Below are 21,491 nucleotides of genomic sequence, written 5' to 3' on the forward strand. Positions count from 1 at the left end.
TCACCTTGAAGGTGCTTCCAACACCTATGTTTTATAAGTTTACAAAACCAGAAGAGCCGTTTCCCATATGCCACCCCTGGGCCACCTGCAGCTCCTCATTGCTTTCCATTTTTTTCCTTTTTCTTTTCTTTTCTTTTTTTTTTTTTTTTTTTTTTTTTTGAGACAGAGTTTCGCTGTTGTCGTCTAGGCTGGAGTACAGTGGCACACTCTCGGCTGACTGCAACCTCCACTTCCTGGGTTCAAGCGATTCTCCAGCCTCAGCCTCCTGAGTAGCTGGGATTACAGGCGCCTGCCACCATACCCGGCTAATTTTTGTATTTTTAGTGGAGATGAGGTTTCGCCATGTTAGCCAGGCTGGTCTTGAACTCCTGACCTCAGGTGATCCACCCACCTCAACCTCCCAAAGTGCTGGGATTCCAGGCGTGAGCCACTGTGCCTGGCCTGTTGTTTCCCTTTCTACAGCAGACTTGGTGGCAGTCCTGGTGTTTCTCTGTCCTTAGGTTGTGCATGCCGTTCATTTGTTCAGGTACTTACTGAGAGGCTGGCTCATGCCAGGTGCTGTTCCAGGCACCAATAATTTGGCAAAGTAGAGACTTGGAGCTCCATAAATGCAGGGGAAAAGTGTTGCTGATTTCTGCCTCTAGCATCTCACTGTATCTTGCAGAGTAGGAACTCCAAGTGCTTGAATGAATTACTAAATAGGAGTCGAAATAACCTGTACCATTTTCAGAAGCTCTATTTTGCCTGTTTTTTAAACTGTGTAAAATCATATGAGATACACCAGGATTGCATAAAATCATGTAAAAATATCATGTGGGATACACCTGAACTTTAATCTTTAAATATTGAAGTTTATTTTCCTTTAACACTTAATAAAAAAGAAAATTGGGTGCTCAGACTACCCAAGTAGAAAGTACCCCGAAGTATGAAAGATTTAGGGAGTTACCTGTTTTCCCTTGACATCGTCTGCCTTTTCTGCCATTTCCCCCAGGAACTCAACGAGTTAAAGGACCAGATTCAGGATGTAGAAGGCAAATACATGCAGGGGTTGAAAGAGATGAAGGTACCAATTCACAGAAGTGTGGTCTCACCATATTAACCCAACTTCACTTAAAAAAAAACCAAAATCCTAAAGAAGAAATTCAAAGTGCATGCTTAGTGTAAAGAGGCTCCAGGTTGTAGAAGAACTCACAATGGCAGGAATGCCGGCATGGGTGTACACTCACCATTTTCCCAAATGCGTTGTTTGAACCAAGACTTGAAAATGTAACTCCCCAGTAGAAAAGGTCACTAACATACTCCCTGACGCATGTCTCGTACTCACCATCCTTCCCCCAGGCTTCAAACCAGTTTCTTATTTCCCATAGGCGTGTGCCAGACACTTGAAGAAGGTTTGGTTTTCTTCACTTTTTGTAGTAGCTGTATACAAAAATGCTTAGGTTGATTTGCTTCTCAAAATATCTGATGTCTACTAATAAGGCCATCCTCACATGCCACACTTTTGAAACATCCCAGTTATTTGCGTCCTGTAAAATGCTGCTAATTGAAGTAAAGACTGACTGTGGCATTGGCTTTCTTGGAGCATGTGCACACTGCTTTTAGAGTGTGCAGTGACTTCATTGCACCAGCCAGGAGATGTGGTTGCCCTGTTCCTTGACAGTAAGGTGAGCACTCAGTGACTGTCTTCATTAGGCAGCAGCAGATTGTGGATCTGGAAGTAGGTGGCAAATCTGTTACTCCCTTTTCAGCCCCCTAGAAAGTACCTGAGAGATCGTCTGAATTTAATATCAAAGGGCACCAGACAGAGGAGGTGACATCAGTCATGACTAATTCATTATCTTCATATCTGTCACCTTTCCTGAAAGGGGGAAAAATAAGACTCTGGCTTTCAATTCATGCGAAAAAGGGAGCCCCTTGGCCAGGTGCAGTGGCTCACGCCTGTAATTCCACACTTTGGGAGGCCGAGGCGGGTGCATCACCTGAGTTCAGGAGTTTGAGACCAGCCTGGCCAATATGGTAAAACCCCGTTTCTACTAAAAATATAAAAATTAGCTGGGTGTGGTGGCGCACACCTGTAATCCCAGCTACTTGGGAGGCTGAGTCAGGAGAATCACTTGAACCCGGGAGGTGGAGGCTGCAGTGAGCCGAGATTGTGCCACTGCACTCCAGCCTGGGTGACAGAGTGAGACATTGTCTCAAAAAAAAAAAAGCTGGTGGGGAGCCACTGAAGCAACCAGAGACCCACTGGTCCCACCTGAAACAGCTGTCCTGGTGTGGAGGTGCAGAGCTAGACCAGCACTGGTCCCTCCAGCCCCCTCGTAGCCTCTTCTGCACCTGAACAGGCAGCTCCTGCCTCTGCCTCTAGCTCTGCACGTATGCGCCCTGACGGTTCTGCTCTCTCTGTTCTGGAATCGCCTTAGCCTCCTCGTGTTGGGGACCTGCAAGGGTGTGAGGCAAGTGAGGGCATTGCCATGCATATTTTACAGGCCTCTTTCTCTGGACCGTCCTTCAAAGGGAATGATGTCTTTCCAGGACCTGCCCAGTGAGATCTGCATGCCATTTTCCTATGAGTCAAAAATCTGAAATCACTACTGCTCCTTTCCTGATTCATAAGCCAGAGTAGGGCTGGTTGGCGGTCACTGTGGCTCGTGGCCCTGAGTAATTATCTCAGCCATCACACACTGGCTCTTTCACAGGGGCTGGTCACATGCCTCTAGTGATTCTTCAGAAATCTGTTGAACAGCCTGACATCCAGCCCTAAGACACCATGCTGGGAGGATTCCCCAGCTACTGAGTGGAGCCAGACTCTGCTGCCTCTGTGACAACATCCCTTTCCATACTGGTGTCTCGTTTGTTCTAATGAGTGTGTACATTGCTTTTACTAGCGAATTTTCTGAGCAATGAGAATTTGACCAAATTGAAAAGGGGAATTTCCATGCATTTGAAGTTGCCATGTGTTTCTTCCTCTAATCCATTTGCTCTAAGAAATATAGTCTAAGTTTAGGACTGAGGGTTTTTTTTAACTGAATACTGAATGATTCTTTGTTTTGATTTTTTTTATTGCAATTTCAAAAATATGACCTGCTTTCCACAGGACTCTCTAGCAGAAGTTGAAGAGAAATATAAGAAGGCTATGGTTTCCAATGCTCAGCTAGACAACGAAAAGACGAACTTCATGTACCAGGTTGATACCCTAAAAGATATGTTGCTGGAGCTTGAAGAACAGCTGGCTGAATCTAGGCGGCAGTACGAAGAGAAAAACAAAGTAAGCATTAGTATGATGCAGAATATTAGGATAGGCTGGATGCAGTGGCCCATGCCTGTAATCCCAGTACTTCGGGAGGCCAAGGTGGGAGGATTACTTGAGCCCAAGAGTTCGAGACCAGCCTGGGCAACATGGCGAGACATCATTTCTAAAAAAATTAAAACAATTAGCCAGGTGGCACATGCCTGTAGTCCCAGCTGCTTGGGAGGCTGAGGTGGGAGGATCACTTGAGTCCAGAGGTTGAGGCTGTGATGAGCTGTGTTGACACCACTGCAGTCCAGCTTGGGCAACAGAGAAGACCCTGTCTCAAAAAAAAAAAAAAAAAGGAAGTGGTAGGGGTGTGTGTGTGTGTGTGTGTGTATGTGTGTGTGTGTGTTTGTGTGTTTATATGTATGTGTGGATATATAATCGTGTGTATGTATGTATATATAATGTATAATTTACATTATGTATTTTTGTATTTTTAAACAATGGCTCTCCAGTTATCCAGGAAATCCAAACATCTGAGAATAAAAGTACCATACTCTTTGCCAAGTGACTTGAAATATTGATACATATAATTTCAACATGTAAACTAGAGACAGTTTTTCTAGGAGAACATGTAAGCTAAAATCAAACTGTGAAAAAACACACCTATGAAAGAGCCACCATGCTCAAATAAGGTGCGATCAGATGCCTCAGGATTTTCCTGTTAATATGTATTTTCTGATTTTTATTTTATTCTCTCTTAACACCATAGAGAAATAGTTATGAGTATCAAAGATTTTAAGAAAATTATATTATTTCCTGCTGATTGGGAAAAGACACAGTTACTCCACTGAAGAATTAAATATATCATCAAGCTCAGAGAAAGACAGTCTTATTTGAGCTTTCAGTAAGAACCACTGGAACTAGTTTGTTGATAGCTGATATCAGATATAATTTCTAGCGTGAGTCTCAAGCATGAGTCACGTGTTAAGATAAGTAATGACAGCGGACTGATTCCATGAAGGCTGGGCTCGGATGTTCTTTAGATAGAAAGCAAGGAATACTTTTTTCATATTTTTAGGAATTGTCCAATTTTTCGGAGATTCTGAGAGAAACAGAAAATGTAATGTGTGGGTGTTGTCGTTGTTGTTTTTAACTGGCTGATATCCTCTAAATCCGAAGGGTTAAAACCGAGGTACCCTTGATAACCCTCAGGCCTGCTTCTTTGACTGCTATAGAATTGAGTTGGAAGCTGAAGATTTTACCCCAGAGTTCCTGATAGCTGAACTCTGAAAGAGGGGAGAAGCTTTTCACAAGACTGATGTCATGTGGGAACAGAGGAGTGGAGAGCACATCCCAACCCCCCTCGGGTGGGGGCCTGTAATGCATTTGCACTCCTCCTGGAATGCAGTCGTTAGGCATCATTCAGTGGACTGAGAACTCCAGAGAAGTTGGATGGTGCTAGAATGCTGTCCCGAGATGGACACAGGGGCTATGCAAAGCCCCACAGGAGGGCCCTTGTCATAACCAGGAGGGCACCAGCCACCCCAAGCTAAAGGAAGTGGGTGAACAGAAGTGCTAGGGTGAGCAGAAGCTCAGGCCAGATCCCATCTCAGATCACCCGCCTGACAGGTCTAGGGAAGGGGCGTCCTGCAGGCCTGTTAGCTGTCAGCAAAGTGAGTTGGGTCCCAGGCCATCACCAGGGAAGGCGCTGCTGTGACCGGGCAGGAAAACAGCAGAGCCGAGCTGCCAGCTTCCTGGGCTGAGCCTCGGGAGGGGAGGCGGGGCCTGAGGAGCAGCTAGGTTTTGCAGGCTCTTCACTTGCTCCCCCAAACTATCCTGTTTTGTCCCTTAAGGGGCAGCCCCCCGAAGCACAGAGCTGGCCACCAGATGTTCATGAGAGATGCTTAAGTAGGCCATATTTATCTCCTTTTTATCCCAAAGAGTCTTCCTTGTCATATTTCAGCAGAGGCCATTTTATGGTAAGTCCTTGCAGTGCTGTGGAAGGCATCAGGCTCCCTGGGGGGGCCCTTCCTTGGCTCTTGCTTCACTGTAGATAAGAAATCAGGAAATCCTTGTTGATTGTATCAACTCATCAGGTTAATTTGACAGTAAGTCATCAGGCATCATCTGTAAAGTCCAGAGGAATCTGTTCGTGTTGTTTCAAAGGCCGTGAAGTCCAGGCGCAGTGGCTCATGTCTATAATCCCAACAGTTTGGGAGGCTGGGGCAAGTGGATCGCTTGAGGTCAGGAGTTTGAGACCAGTTTGACCAACATGGTGAAACCCTGTCTCTACCAAAAATACAAAAATTAGCCAGGCCTGGGGGTGGGCGCCTGTAATCCCAGCTACTTGGGAGGCTGAGGCAGGAAAATAACTTGAACCCGGGAGGCGGAGCTTGCAGTGAACTGAGATCGCAACACTGCACTCCAGCCTGGGTGACAGAGTGAGACTCCCTCTCAAAATATATATATAAATAAAAAACCAAATAAAAGACCTTGAAGATTGTGATGACCTAGGAGCAGGTGATTTGTTCCAGAGAAACTATCAATCGTGAGAACCTGAACTGGCATGCCAGAAACATGGGATTCCACTGCTTCAGTGCTGTTTTTCTCCTTTACAGGAATTTGAAAGGGAAAAACACGCCCACAGTATACTGCAATTTCAGTTTGCGGAAGTCAAGGAGGCCCTGAAGGAAAGAGAGGAAATGCTCGAGGTAGGTAGCATTCTCCTGCTTTTCCTTTCCTTTTTTCCCTTTGGAGCATTTTGTCAGACCATGACTATCTTAGCTTAGGCTGCAGTAATGAAATACCATACACAGCATGGCTTAAACAACAGAAATTAATTTTCTCACAATTCTGGAGGCTGGGAGTCCAAGATCAAGGTTGGGTTCAGGTGAGGCCTCTCTTCGTGGCCTGCAGACAGCCACCTTCTTGCTGTATCCTTCCTCAAATGGTGGAGAAAAAGCAATCTCTCTGATGTCTCTTCATATAAGGACATTAATGCTATTTGATCAGGACCCCACTCTTATGACCTCATTTAACCTTAATTACTTCTTAAAGACCCTATCTCCAAATACAGCCACATTGGGCATTAGGGCTTCAACAGATGAATTTAGAGGGACACCGTTCATTCATGGCAATTACTAAAGTTTTCAGTTTTCTTAAAACTGAGAGTTTAGGCTAACTCTCCATTCCTAGACTTACAAAACAGTCCCTCTCGTTGGTGGACATTCCTGTTCTTTGGTGATCTTGTATTTGTTTTTGGAGGTGTGGTGGACAGAATAATGGTCCCCCAAAGTCGCCCACATCCAAATCCCTGGAAATTGTAAATATGATACCTTACATGGTTCAAGGGCCCCTGCAGTTGTGATTAGAGACCTTGAGAGAAGGGATTATCCTGGATTATTTGATGGAACAAGGGTCCTTCTAAGAGGAAGGCAAGTCAAAGGCAGAAGTAGAGGATGTGACACAGGAAGCTGAGGTTGGAGTGATGCAAGAAAGGGGCCATGAGCCAAGGACAGTAACTCAGTCTTAGAAGCTGGAAAAGGCAGGGAAACAGATTCTCACTAGAGCCTCTAGAAAGGTTTGATTTTTAGCCCATAAGACTCATTTTGGATTTCTGACCTCTAGAATTACAAGAGAATAAATTTGTGTTTTAAGCTGCTGAATTTATGGTGATTCATTACAATGGCAATAAGAAACTAATACAGGGTTGGTTTTTAATTTTTTGACTTATTCTTTAACTGCTGCCCTGAAGTGAGAATTTCACCCAAAGCAGGTTTTCTTCCTGCACTTGAAGCCAGGAGTAGGACAAGGAGAAAAATCTTAGAATGCCGACGATGAATTCAGGGTTGTTGAGGTAAAAGGGTGCTTGCAGCCTCACTCACTGTCCCAGCTCTCAGGTTATCTCTTGGGCTGGGGTTTTCTTCCTCTTTAACCCTTTATCTGCTTTCTATCTGTTCCTTTCCTCAGGAAATCCGACAGCTACAGCAGAAACAGGCGAGTTCTATCAGGGAGATTTCTGATCTTCAGGAAACAATAGAGTGGAAAGACAAAAAGATAGGGGTAGGATTCTCAAGTCTTGAAAATGTACTCAAATGGGCAGCCTGCTTAGCAAATAGAGTTTTTTCGCTTAGCAAATAGAGTTTTTTCAGAGTCTTTAGTTTGCAAAACCGCTTGTCTGAGTATGCATGCAACTCCCACATGTCACAAAGTTGTATTAATTGATTTAATTTTATTAAGTAGTGAATACACTAACTTATCCAAATTGATATGAACTTGGAATGTGACATGGTCCGTCCACGCAGGGTCTTGTGAATGCGTAGCCGTGCTGTCTGCCTGCCCCGTGGGTGGGCCGGGCCAGTGGTTGGTGAAACACCTGGAGTGAGGAGGGCGCTCCGGGGAGGTCTGATGTGTGCAAGGCCAGACTTCTTGGGATTAACTGCCTGGCGGTGCTTTGAGAAAAAAATCTAAGCACCACCTGGCAGATATCCCCACCTTGAAATCTTCCCCAGGGAAGGCCTCCACATACCCTTCTCCCTCCACAAGAAGAGAAGAGGCAGTTCTACACTTAGAATTGAAGAATAGGGGGAACAGAACCCCACAAAGTAACTGTTGTGATTCATAACGATAAATGGTTTCCCCAAAATAGTGATTCATACACCCAGCTCTGATAAAGACGTCGAGATACTTGTACAAACTGTCGGCACATGGACTCAACAAGCCACACCGTGTTTCCACTGTCGTGCTCATCAGCACTTAGGATTGTGTGTATGTGTGTGCACGCATGCACACTTTAGGACCACTTTGTTTATCTGAGACGATGGATACCAAGAATCAATGTGTAAAAATAGTCTAAATGGCTGCAACAGCTGTTCTGGGAGGTGCTTAAGCAATCCTTTTTCTTTATTGATCCCTCATTCAAGTGGAGACTTTGCTTAACTCTAACGCAGCTGTGAACACGCAGACAAAGCTAGAAAGTGATGCAAATATAGTAACCTCTGGGACCCCGTGCTGTGTTTGTGTGCTTCAGAATGCGCATGTCTTTCATGGAGTATGAACAGTAACATTTCTTGGATTATATATACTAAGTGACAAGCTTAATACTTGGATTTTGTTAGTATCTTTAGGCAGAGTCTCTTTAACGTCTAGAGTCCACTAGTGTTTTAGATGGTAGAAGCCTCCTCTGGTTCCCGCTTCTGAAGTAACTTGCTCGTCTCTGCAAATCTTCTTTCTCTTGGCTCTGCTGCACACTCAGGCGTTAGAGAGGCAGAAAGAGTTCTTTGATTCCGTAAGGAGTGAACGGGATGATCTTAGAGAAGAAGTAGTCATGCTGAAAGAGGAATTAAAGGTATGAAGCCAAAGTACAGTTTTATAAAAAAAAAAAATCCAAGTGACAACAGCAAATTTTGGGATTCTGTGAATATGTGTGTACATAATTAATTTTATGTCATTGAGCTTAGTTCTGTTAATAATTCATATCTTGGGTTAACTGACACCGATGAGATGTAAAATAAATGTAGATTCAGTGGGTGGTGCCCAAGGTCTTTTGACGTTAATAAACATAGCTGATCTTGAACGCAAGAATTTTTTGATATATTATCTAAATTTTTCTCATACTCATTAGTAAATTCTCCAGGATATTACTCAGACTTAGAGAATTAATTTGCCTCTTTATATTAAAACCCCCAATTTAAGGACTTCTCTAGATGAACAGTGACTTGGGTGAGTGGTTTGAGCAAGGATCCCGCTAATTAGACTTTGAGACCTACTAGATTACAGGTGGAAGAAGGTTCCCTGTCCTTTGTGGGCCATGCTAAGGCGTCTTCATGGGCTGCTTGACACAGGTGAAGTGCCAATGACAGCACTCTGGGTGGGGGTTTCCTGAACTGTCACCATCTGCTGCTTGGCCTCCAGGGTCAAAGCCAGAGCAGTGAGCCAGCCAGGTACAGGCTTAGAGCTAAGATTCGTAATTCTGCTCCTCAAAGAGGCGATCAGTACAGGGGAGTTCCTCACACACAAGGGAGAGAGACGCGGGCGGCAGGAGGGCGTGGGTGAGTGATGTCTGCAGTTGCGAAGTGCCGCTGTTTTCAGTGAATTCTGTTTCTTTTGAATATACTGAACGTTCTAGCCACCTCTTAATTCCTTCTTTAACGTAAGTTTCATATGCCCCTTTCAGAACATGGATATATTTCTTTCTTTATCTGGCTCTGCTTTTTAAAGAATGCAACCAGGGTTTTAAAATGAAAGGTTGCATGACAGTGACTTGCTTACCGCTCCACTTCACTTGGGGGCAGCCCACAGGCCACTACCTGTAGTTGAAAAGGATGCCTGGTGGAAGTAGCTTGTCACCAGCAAAGGAAGGCATGGATTGGAACATCTGAGAAAGAAGTAGCCTTTAGAGGACGATATCCCAGATTTGTGTGTGTTGACCGAATATTTACGAGCGCTGCACCCTAGCAGTTCTCTGTCTCTGTGGAGTTACCCTGTACTTCAGGAAAAAATGGTTTTCTTTTCCTTTTTGTTAGTTGTATTAAAGCAGAGTTTAACCTAATATCACTGAGTAAATATTACGATGAGCCTATTTTTGTTCCCAGAAACACGGAATAATCCTAAATTCAGAAATAGCTACCAATGGAGAGACTTCTGACACTCTCAATAATGTTGGATACCAAGGTCCTACCAAGATGACGAAAGCAGAGTTAAATGCCCTCAAGTCGACAGGGGATGGGACCCTAGGTAAGTATTTGCTTTCCTTCGGCTTCTTCCGCCTTTCCACTCAGCATTGGTTCACCATCCATGCGCTGTTGGGGTTGGAGCCACTGTCACTGCTGGGTTAACAGTCACCGGCATGCCATTTGTTTCATCACTTCATGGTAATTTCCTTACCACCGGTGTGGTCATCCACGTGTTGCCTGGCATGCATCTCTGTGTCGTGCACCATCAGTGGCTCAAGTATATCTTTTCTTTTGCTGCTCAAAGCTACCAAGCAAGACTGTGAAGGCAAGGAAAGTGGTCTCAAAATTAAGTAACAATGTGGAGAGTACTATTTGGTTTTCCTCAGACACATATATATCTGTACATATAAAGTGTGGCTTTTTAAACTGATTCTGTGACAGAATTATCAAAAGATCAGAATAGTCGAGGCTGTCAAGTCAGTAAGTTGGCCATATTTGCAAGCCAACCTCGACATCCTGGAAAGCATTCAGCGTTTTGAGGGCACGGGGTGCCTGTGGACAGCAGGTCCATCTGTGTTGCCGTTTTCAAGCCACGCTCGAGGCGAGCGGGCGGCCGTGGTAGGGGTGTAGCCGTGCTGAGAGTCTGAGTATGCCCACTTTGTCAGAGGAGATCCTCCTTTGTATGCCATGTGTTTGCTTCTGAAAGAATATAAAACTGGGGAATCCAGTAGATTAGAGGAGTATCTTATACCATTTTCAATGACCTGATTTGTCATAATTTGTCATAAGAGTTGGCTTTGGGAGGAACCTTCAGATTCTGGCATGCAACCTGAAGTTGCAGCATGCAAGTGAGGCCTCGTCTGTCACTGGTCACCCTCTGCATTCCAGTGTTTCACAAGGAGGCTGGAATAAGGTCAGGGTCCATGACTTTTCATTTTAATTTAGAAACTTTCATCTTACTTCTTTTTATTTATGGAAACGTAGACACCTCCAGGCCCCATCTTCTCAGGACTTGTATTCCAGGGAGATACCTCATTCATTATCTTTATGACTATTAAAGAAACACAGCTCTTTTCAATTGTGTAAAAAAGTTGTGGCCAAGTGCAGTGGCTCACACTTCTAATCCCAATGCTGCAGGTGCCAAGACTGGAGGATCATTTGAGACCAGGAATTCCAGGCCAGCCTGGCAACATAGCAAGATTCCATCTCTAGATATGTATATAATTGTTGAAAAAAGATAAATAAATTAATTTCCATCATACCTTTATATGAGCTACCCAAACAGCTAGGAATTTGATTATGCTGCTGTTACTAAATCTTTGATAACCATTGTGAGATGTTTAAAGAACCAGAAATGTCAGTTTTGAAAGTGGCCTTCAAATGACTTTTGATCACACATTCCTTCAGTAAATAATTGTAGGAACTTTCCAATATATATGTTTATTTTAAATCTATATATGTATACTATTTCATTAGTATAAAATGTACATTATAAAGCATATAAAAACATATGCAAAGAAGTTTTAGAGTAAAACTCTAAATAGAATTCCTAATATTTCCTCCATTTTCCCTGGGATACGGGCACCCCACTATGGAGACCACTGGGCTATAAAATTATCTAGCTTTGACTTTCAGTAACATAGTACTATATCTAATCTGCTGCGGTTTTGTTTGGAGAATCCAAAAATTCCAAAACAGTTTGATGTTCTTTAGACGATGAATAATTTATTTAATTTAGTGGTCGTCTTGATCTTTCAACATTTGCCTCCTGCTGGTCCTCTCTCCCTAGTCCCTTAGGGAATGGAGCAGAGGTATCAGGGCACGGACACAGGGTGTTTTCTCAGGAAGACAATGGTTGAGTGGCAGAAGCTAGATTTCTTTTCATATGAGCTATTTCAAAAGCATCTTCCTTGAGATTGACCTTGAGGCTGCATTTCTAAAAGTGCACTGAATATTCTTTGAAAAAATTACTTGCAAGCTGCTTTTAGGGCTGTGTGACATGCAGTGCAGTTTGACAGCTGCAAAAATACAAGTTGTCAAGTTGTGTGTTGAGAAGTGAGAGTGGGGAATTGCACCTTCAGTGCGTTCCTAAACCCATCATTGTGGATTGTTTGGCTGCCTGATCCAGAGTTCTTTCTATTTGTCAAAACTTAACTTCACCTTTAAAAATCTGTCCACACAAGATGGCACCAGCAGCCACTCTGGCCTTTGATGTGGTGGCAGTGGCCCTCACTGACCCAAAATTTACTAATGCAACTGCTGCTTTGCCGCACAGAACTGGCAAAGGCTTGTTTCTCATGACTCTTTGATGACTCTCTTTAGGAATAGGGGTGGGTGGGATTTAGAACATGTATTTACATTCTAATGTAAATTATGTGGCCGCCACATCATGGGGTCCCTTCAATTTTCTCAATGGTCTTTTAGGAAGAGCCAGTGAAGTGGAGGTGAAAAATGAAATCGTGGCGAATGTGGGGAAAAGAGAAATCTTGCACAATACTGAGAAAGAACAACACACAGAGGACACAGTGAAAGATTGTGTGGACATAGAGGTATTCCCTGCTGGAGAGAATACCGAGGACCAGAAATCCTCTGAAGACACTGCCCCATTCCTAGGAACCTTAGCAGGTGCTACATATGAGGAACAGGTTCAAAACCAAATTCTAGAGAGCACTTCTCTCCCTGAAAACACAGCACAGGCTGAGTCAGATGAGGTCATGGGTGCACCAGATGACAGGACCAGAACTCCCCTTGAGCCATCCAGCTGTTGGAATGACTTAGATGGCGGGAACCACACAGGGAATGTGGGAGAGGCAGCGGCGACTCAGGTTGGAGAGCAGGCAGGCACAGTGGCCTCATGTCCTTTAGGGCATAGTGATGACACAGTTTATCATGATGACAAATGTACAGTAGAGGTCCCCCAAGAGTTAGAGACAAGCACAGGGCATAGTTTAGAGAAAGAATTCACCAACCAGGAAGCAGCTGAGCCCAAGGAGGTTCCAGTGCAGAGTACAGAAGTAGGTAGGGATCACAACGAAGAAGAGGGTGAAGAAACAGTATTAAGGGATGAGAAACCAATCAAGACAGAAGTTCCTGGTTCTCCAGCAGGAACTGAGAGCAATGGTCAGGAAGCGACAGGTCCGAGTACAGTAGACACTCAAAGTGAATCCTTAGATATGAAAGAGCCTGAGGAAGAAAAGAATGACCAACAGGGAGAGGCATTGGACTCATCGCAGAAGAAGACAAAGAACAAGAAAAAGAAAAACAAGAAGAAAAAATCCCCAGTACCTGTAGAAACCCTTAAAGATGTTAAAAAAGAGTTAACTTATCAGAACACAGATTTAAGTGAAATTAAGGAAGAAGAGCAGGTAAAGTCTACTGACAGAAAGTCCGCAGTGGAAGCCCAAAACGAGGCGCCTGAAAATCCAAAACAGAAAATTGCGGCAGAAAGCAGTGAAAATGCTGATTGTCCGGAGAATCCTAAAATTAAGTTGGCTGGAAAACTTGACCAAGAAGGCGATGATGTAAAAACAGCAGCTGAGGTGGTACTAGCTGATGGAGACACATTAGATTTTGAGGATGACACAGTTCAATCATTAGGCCCGAGGGCTGGTGGTGAAGAATTAGATGACGGTGTTGCAAAAGATAATGCTAAAACAGATGGTGCCACTCAAAGCAGTCCCCTAGAAGCAGAGAGCGAAGACGCAGATAGCTGCGCCCTGCCCGAAAATGAAAGTCCCTCACAGGACATTAGTGATGCCTGTGAAGCAGAAAGTACAGAGAGGTGTGGGATGTCAGAACATCCAAGTCAGACTGTCAGGAAAGCTTTAGACAGCAGTAGCCTAGAAAATGATGACTTGTCAGCACCGGGAGGAGAGCCGGGGGACTTCAATCCAGAAAGCAGAGAAGATACCAGAGGAGGGAATGAGAAGGGCAAAAGCAAAGAAGACTGTACCATGTCCTAAGCTGAGGCAGGCGGCAGGTGTGGTGCCCAGGAAGTCTGAGTGTGAGGGGCTCTTTTCTCCACTGCCAATGTAAGTAGAATGTTATAAATTCATAGAGGTGCACTGTATGCCAATCACCAGGTGATCTACTGCTTTAAGTTATAGACTGTTACTTGTAGATTTCCATGTAATCATTGAGGTTATCACCCAGATTAGAAAGACATATTTGTTATCAGTGTATGTTCTAATTGAGAGCATTCCAGTAGTATCAAACAATAATGTCTACTGTTTATAGTCCACTTAATAAAAATAGAAGCATTTACCATTTGCCTTAGGCTGATAGGAATGTGGATATTCTTGACCAAATATATCAGCATCTAGTTGAAATGACCAAATAGCATTCTTAGACTTATGTATTATGAATATAATTGATATTTAAATTAATGTCTTGTTCACATATGTGTATTTTCATATTTGATTTTTAAATGTACATTATAACCTGTATGGTATTTTATTTAAAGGGGATAAACAGCCAAATAGCAAATAGGTCACTGAATGATAAGATTTGCACCTTAGAACAATAGTCATTTTAAGGATAACAAGTAAACGTCTGAAAGCACGAGGGGCTTTGTTTGCCTTCACCTCATAGAAGTCTTTGATCTTGAACCAATGCTTTTGGATCTCATTGTTGATATACCTGAATTTACTCTGTAGGAGATTTTAACTTCACTTCATGCTGATGATGTATCAATTTCATTTTATAGAAAGATTTAAAGTTTTTTTCTGGTAGTGATATATGTCAAATTACATTTCCTACTGCAGTATTTGAGCAGGGACAGTCATTTTTTAAATGTTTTTGGCTGGGCGCGGTGGCTCACGCCTGTAATCTCAGCACGTTGGGAGGCCGAGGCAGGTGGATCACCTGAGGTCAGGAGTTTGAGGCCAGCCTGGCCAACATGGTAAAACCCTGTCTGTACTAAAAATACAAAAAATTAGCCAGGCGTGGTGGTGGGTGCCTGTAATCCCCGCCATTCTGGAGGCTGAGGCCGGAGAATCGCTTGAACCCGCGAGGCAGAAATTGCAGTGAGCCGAGATCAAGCCGTTGTACTCCAGCCTGGACAACAAGAGCGAAACTCTGTCAAAAAAAAAAAAAACACAAAACACAAAATGTTTTCACGCCTGTAACCCTAGCACATTGGGAAGCCAAGATGGGAGGATCACTTGAGGCCAGGAGTTCAAGGCTGCAGTGAGCTATGATTGCACCACGGTACTCTAGCCTGGGAGACAGAGTGAGACCCTGTCTCTTAAAAAAAAAAAAAAAAAAAAAGATTTTGAACCTTAAAATTACTTCTCTTTGTTTGAATTTCTAATCATCATTCAAAAGAGCAGTAAAAAAGGTTACTTGTTCTTGTACAAACTACTAATTAGACTATAGTGGAATATTTTAAAGAGCTGAATCACTTTTGGTATTTTGGTATAAATATTTTCATTTGTTATGTCCCAGTGTATTCTTATTGGAAAATTTGTGTTTTGATCTGCCTGAAGAAAATATCTGTTTTCTATATAAAGAAACATTTAAAAAATAATTGTAAAGTTAGATTTAAAATTGTAAAATATAAAATCACAAAGGAATGTACCTTATGAATGTTGACATTTTATGAAATTATGTGGATTCATATTACTGTTACAAGATAGAATTTAATGCAAAAAGACCAAAACCTCAATAAAATTTGAGGAAAACGTAAGTGTTATTATGTAACTGAAATAAAAACATTTTATAATTGTACAAGACTGTGGTTCCACTCTTTGGGCTGCTTGAAGTCTGAGTCTGACTACTGTTGTATGTAATACCACCTTTCCAGTAATACCTGCTTGCGGGTTGCTGATTCCCATTGGGGTCCTGTGGAAGACCCACACCTGATGCCCGTCCTCAGTAAGGAATGCACTTCCCCCCTGGCATCGAGCCTGGGGCTAGCATGAGCATTACTGGGAGAATTGAGACGATCGTCCCGCACCATCTCCTGTGATCTGTGGTTCTAATGTGCAGCCTCAGTTGAAAACAGTCTTCATCTGTTGCTGTGCTTGAATGCACCAATACTTAGAATGTTTTGAAGAGTATGATGAAAATGGAAAAAACCTTGACTATTTCTGCTCAAGTGTCCTGAAGTGGAGGATGGTAGGGATGATAAATGCTTGCTAGGAAATCAAGTCCAAGGGCTCTATAGGACTTCACAGGGTTTTAGTTTATGTCTCTAACTTTAGCAAAGCTGCATTCATATTGGAATGCATACTGGAAACAGCTCTCATTCCTACCTTTAAAGGGCTCTTGGAAAGCAGTTCAACAACCAAGGTCACTAAATGGTGAGATCATCAAGCCATTTTAAGTTCTTTCCCATGTTATTCACCAGCACCCTGCAGGACGTTGGGCACACGTCACATCCCTCAGCTCAGCCATCCAGCTGTCTCAGTGATTCACCACTCATTTGTTTAATTAATTAACAGGTTTGATCACTTTGTACATGGAAGGCACTGTACCATTGAACAAGCGGCTAGGACCCAGCCCTCCAGTAGGGAATGGGCAGCTGAAAATCCATGAGCAAAAAAGAAGGAAAAAGAAAGACTTCTGAGGAGCCAAGCCATTTCTCGATGATTTCAGAGCCTTCGTTCTGAGCATCAGTTATCTGCTCTCCAGTGTAATGACTTTATAGCCAAGCACAGTAATTGACATTACTGTGAAGGCTCTTAACTTACCAAGAAATGGTTAAGGCCGGGTACATTGGCTCATGCCTATAATCCCAGCACTTTGGGAGGCCGAGGTAGGTGGATCACTTGAGCCCAGGAGTTCAAGCCCAGCCTGGGCAACATGGTGAAAGTCCATCTCTACAAAAAAAATATACAATTAGCCAGGCATGGTGGCATGTGCATGTAGTCCCAGCTACTTAGGAGGCAGAGAGGTGGGAGAAACATCTGAGCCTGGGAGGTCGAGGCTGCAGTGAGTTATGATCACACCACTGTACTCCATCCTGGGCAATGGAGTGAAACCCTGTCTCAAAAAAAATGAAAGAAAAGAAAGAGAAAGTTGACTTAGCTATACTCCATGTAAGAAGGTATAGAAATATATAGGGCAATTTAGAAAGATTATAGCATCAAAAGATTCAAACTCAGAAAAGAATCGAAAGGTTGCCTTCCAGCCATATCCCCAGAGGAACCTAGACCACTGGGGTTTCACTATCATACAGAATAGAGAAAAACATTGGTTACTGACACCTGAAATCAAAAAGCATGGGTATTTTTCAGTCCCAAACCCGAACATAGCTCCCATATATAAATGTAAATCTTCCTTCAAAAGTATAATTAAGTATAATTATGGGTGTCTGTCAAAAATACAGAGGAAGATGGATTTTGAATTATAGGTTGTTATACAAAGGTTGGACAGCAATCAAGTTTTTAAACAGTTTTCAAGAATGACCCTAAAAGAGATGTATGACCTTGGTCACTTTCCATAGTTTTTAATATTTGCAGTTAACAGAAGACCTAATGACCTGACACTTAAGTTTCCACTATCACTAGAACCCTGAATGCTAATTCTGGGGAGTTTAGATGGTTTGGGGTTCCTGTTTTCTGTTGATAGACTCCCTTTCTGGGAGACCACCCCATAACCCTGTACAGCATGCCACCCATGGCCACCCGTCAAGGGAACACAACAGTAAGATTTGTTCCAGACGTCTGGGCCCCTAAGGGAAAGGGAGGGGTGTTTGTGTGCGCATGTATTATGTTCAGAATATGTACTTGTTCAGTGTGATAGTTGTACATGGAGAAAACTTGGTCTTTCAAGAAGAAAATCCTTTTGTTCTCTTTGTCCCTATCTACTGCCTCTCTTAAATATTTTTCAACATGTGAATGGCTGGTGGCTCATACAGGGAAAAATTTCCCAATTATGCAGACATTATAAGTCTACCAGTGATGTGCCACTATTTATTCAACAAATTGGACTTGGTGGTTTTTAACGCTGTGAAAACTAGTACTCTTATTTTCTTCATGTCAAATTATTTTGCTTCATTTCTTTTTCTGTTTTCTTCAAACTCTTTCGTTCTTGTTTTCTTCTCCAAGTCTCCTTTAAGATTTCTCTTCCTTAAAAGTTTCTTCTCTCTCTGTTTTTAATATTCTCACTATACAACTCAATGTCAGTTTACCTATATCGATTTTGCTTGCGCTCTTATTACATTTTAACAGTTACTTTCTAGTGCTTATCTAGAATATTTGAAGTTTTCTAGACGAAAACAATAATTTACTATAGATACTTGAGCTTCAAGATCACATTCTGATATATTCAGTGTTTCTTATGATGCCTGTAGTTTTTGTATGTAGGAGTATTAAAACATGTAAGAAAATGAATAGTGATACTGGACAAAAGAATCAGGTTTATAACTGCAAAAATGTTTTTTTCAGTGTTGGGTGGGTTACGGGAGGGAAAGAGTAAAACATCTGTCAGAAGTAATTTGACTATAAATTAAAATAACTCAAAAGGATGATAAATTTAATTTATATTGTGCTTAATATTATCTGGTGTTTTACTGTGCCTTTCAAAACAACAACTTAGGATCTTCGGAAAACATAATTAGAGAAAAATGTAACTTGGATTAGCATGTGGCTAGATGATTTTTTAAATGAAAATGAAGATGCATTTTATATGAATTATTTTCTTTTCACATGGCTAATCAAGGTTAGTTGTTCATTCTGCGAAGAATCTGGAGGTAGGCCGCGTGAGAGCAGCGTCCCAGTGGGCTAAGAGCTTTGAGTCAGGGTCTGACTCAGAGGTGTGAGTTTAGATCTGGAAAAATAGTGGGTGCCCGTTAGGGGCATGTTCCTGTGGTTGGGCTGCAAGGCCTTAAGAAAATTGCTTAGTGGTTCTGGGCCTCTGAGCCTCATCTATAGAAGGAGGCTGTAATGAAGCCCACCCGTAGGGCTTCCAGGGCTGAAACAAGCTAATGATGTCAAAGCTGCTAGAACTGTACCTGTGTCAGAGTGAGTGGGTAGCATACGTTATCACTGTCATCACTCCAGCATTCTGACTGTGCCTTTACACTAGTGTGGGATTTTGCCCAAACCTCTAAACCCTCCCCAAGCTGTGGTTTCCCCCACCCAGTCCGAAGACCGTAGTACTTGACCCTCCTTCAGAGAGATGTTTGAGTAATTTATAGACACTTAACATTTATGCATCTTTATATATCAGGGGTGGGAGGAATTACAGACACTTAAACCATTACTGCCTTCTTCCTCAAAAGAAGAACACCTTTGATAACTGGGTTAGCAGAGGTGTTAGTGGACTTAGGGTTGTAAACAGATAGTCACAGCACTGACATCGATGAGTCTATGAGAGACATTAGAAAGATAAAAGAAATCTGGGATGTAAACTTGGAAAGGCGAGGCTGTTCAAAATGTTGGTGCTATTGAACTGTGATTCTCAGTGTTTGTACATTGCTAATGATGTTAAACCATGAAGCTGTGAGATCTTGTGTTGCAGTGTGGTTTGGCCCTAGCGTTCTTGCATGCTAACCTAAGGTAGAAGATTAGCAGCCTGTTTGCATGCCGCCGGATGCTGCCCCTGACGTGAAGCATGTTCTGGGAGGTTGACCCAACCCCCCTTGGCTGAATTCTTCCCCCGTCCTGTCTGTGGCCTCATTCACCGTGGTACGTGTATAACTACTTCCATCATTCATTTCACTAACCTGAACGATCATTCTTCAGTTTAGCAATGTGCTGAAAGGCGCGGCACGGATTCACCTAAACCTGTGTCTTTCTGATTTCTTTAGATATTAGGTTGAAAAAGCTGGTTGATGAACGGGAATGCTTATTGGAACAGGTAACAATCTTTTATTACTTTACCGGTTCTTGAACAGGGCACCTGAAACCACCTGCCCATCCTTCCTTCTTGCTTACTCAGAAAACCCCGAAGTTAATCATGCCTGAAAGTCATTATCAAGCCAACTGGTGTTCTTAAGATTGTTATCCAAATAGAACATCAAAGTTAATATTTTCATCCAAAGAGAACATCCTGAGTCACACGAGGTTTAATGAGGATGTCTCAAAGGCCCAAAGCCATGGAACTGAATTTGGTACATTTTACTGAATTGCTACTTAAAATAAATATAAATATCAATCATTAATAATATTAATGATTAACCATTGAGAGGCAAGGGCATTACTGAGTCATTCCAAATAGCACTTCCCTTGTCCATATGGGTTGTTTGTCCATAAAAGTCAGGTTTGTACTCTTGGTGAGCAGCATCCCTCTCTCACCAGTATTTCTTTGTTACAGCTCAACAAAATTGTTTTAACCATGTTTATCTTCATTGCTCTCTCCTACCTCAAGAAGTAGCGGGCCAGGTGCAGTGGCTCACACCTCTAATCCTAGCACTTTGGGAGGCCGAGGCAGGTGGATCACTTGAGGTCAGGAGGTCAAGAGCAGCCTGCCAACATGGTGAAACCCCATCTCTACTAAAAATACAAAAAGTAGCCACGCGTGATGGTGGGCGCCCGTAATCCCAGCTACTCAGGAGGCTGAGGCAAGAAAATCGCTTGAACACAGGAAGCAGAGGTTGCAGTGAGCCAAGACTGCACCGCTGCACTTCAGGCTGGGTGACAGAGCAAGACTCCATCTCAAAAACAAAGAAATACTGAACAGTTGTCCTATTTTGGATCTTTTCATATGCAGGATAGTGATTACATCACTCTACAACCACTTTCCTCTAATTTCTCCTCATAAGCCTAATCAAATATATTTGCCTTACTTTCTACCATTCTGTTGAAGATTCTCCGAAAATTGGAGAAAGCACTAAAGATGGTAGGAAGATTCTCCTGAAGTTCCTATGATCTTTTGAAAATATGCGTTCATGAGTTCTATACTTACTTCCTTAAAGCAGCATGCACTTTTGGTTTGTTTTTAATTAGGGGTCTCCTATGCTTGATGTGTGGAGTAGGAAGGCAGGCGATCACCTGCAACAATTTTCATAGATTGAAAGTTAAACATGAAAAGCCCCCGGAGACCCCACCAACTAGATGCCAGAAAGTTCTGCAGTCATTGACTGTTAACTGCAATTCCAACTATACGGTCAGCCCTCCACATCCATGGGTTCCATATCCATGGATTCAACCAACACAGATTGAAATATTTAAAAAAAAAAAAAAAACTATAAATTCCACAAAGTTCCAAAAAGCAAAACTTGAATTTGCCCTGCACGGAGTCCTGCACTGAATCCACGCGAATGAAGTGAGTTGTAGGCGTTGTATTGGGTGTTAAAAGGAATCTAGAGGTGATTTAAAGTGTACAGGAGGATTCATGTAGGTTTCTGCAGATACTGCACCATTTTACATCAGAGACTTGAGCATCCACAGATTTTGGTGTCTGAGGGGGTCCTGGAACCAATCTCCCACAGATACCAAAGGACGACTGGACATGATTCTGTCTTGCTTAGAGAAGGGAAAGCTAGCTAGAGGCCACCTCCCTGAAAGCTGACAAACCGCCTCTGAACACACCTGCAGCTTGCCTGGACTCTGAGAAAGCACTCGACTTTTGGGGGACTTAATTACAATATATCGGAGCCCAGAAGGCTCCAAGTGGCCCTTTCTGGTTTCTTAGTA

General features: G+C 42.8%; 1 protein-coding gene across 50 annotated transcripts in view; it reads left to right on the forward strand.

Moving 5' to 3' along the window:
* Nucleotides 1-21,491, forward strand: part of LRRFIP1 (LRR binding FLII interacting protein 1) — a 167,553-nt gene that overhangs the window by 130,156 nt on the left and 15,906 nt on the right. For 11 of the 50 annotated variants that reach the window (XM_045367978.3, XM_045367985.3, XM_045368001.3 and 8 more), the window contains 7 exons: nt 992-1,063; nt 3,095-3,265; nt 5,854-5,946; nt 7,205-7,297; nt 8,490-8,582; nt 9,829-9,970; nt 12,334-15,636. In XM_045367978.3, coding sequence (XP_045223913.2) covers nt 992-1,063; nt 3,095-3,265; nt 5,854-5,946; nt 7,205-7,297; nt 8,490-8,582; nt 9,829-9,970; nt 12,334-13,871 — 2,202 coding nt within the window. In that variant the 3' untranslated portion in view covers nt 13,872-15,636. Of the gene's footprint in view, nt 1-991; nt 1,064-3,094; nt 3,266-5,853; nt 5,947-7,204; nt 7,298-8,489; nt 8,583-9,828; nt 9,971-12,333; nt 15,637-19,663; nt 19,714-21,491 lie in introns of those variants that run through there. The other 39 variants (XM_074010589.1, XM_074010594.1, XM_074010597.1 and 36 more) reach the window with 9 other exon arrangements.

This window comes from Macaca fascicularis, chromosome 12 (assembly GCF_037993035.2).
Source record: "Macaca fascicularis isolate 582-1 chromosome 12, T2T-MFA8v1.1".
Classification (NCBI taxonomy): domain Eukaryota; kingdom Metazoa; phylum Chordata; class Mammalia; order Primates; family Cercopithecidae; genus Macaca; species Macaca fascicularis.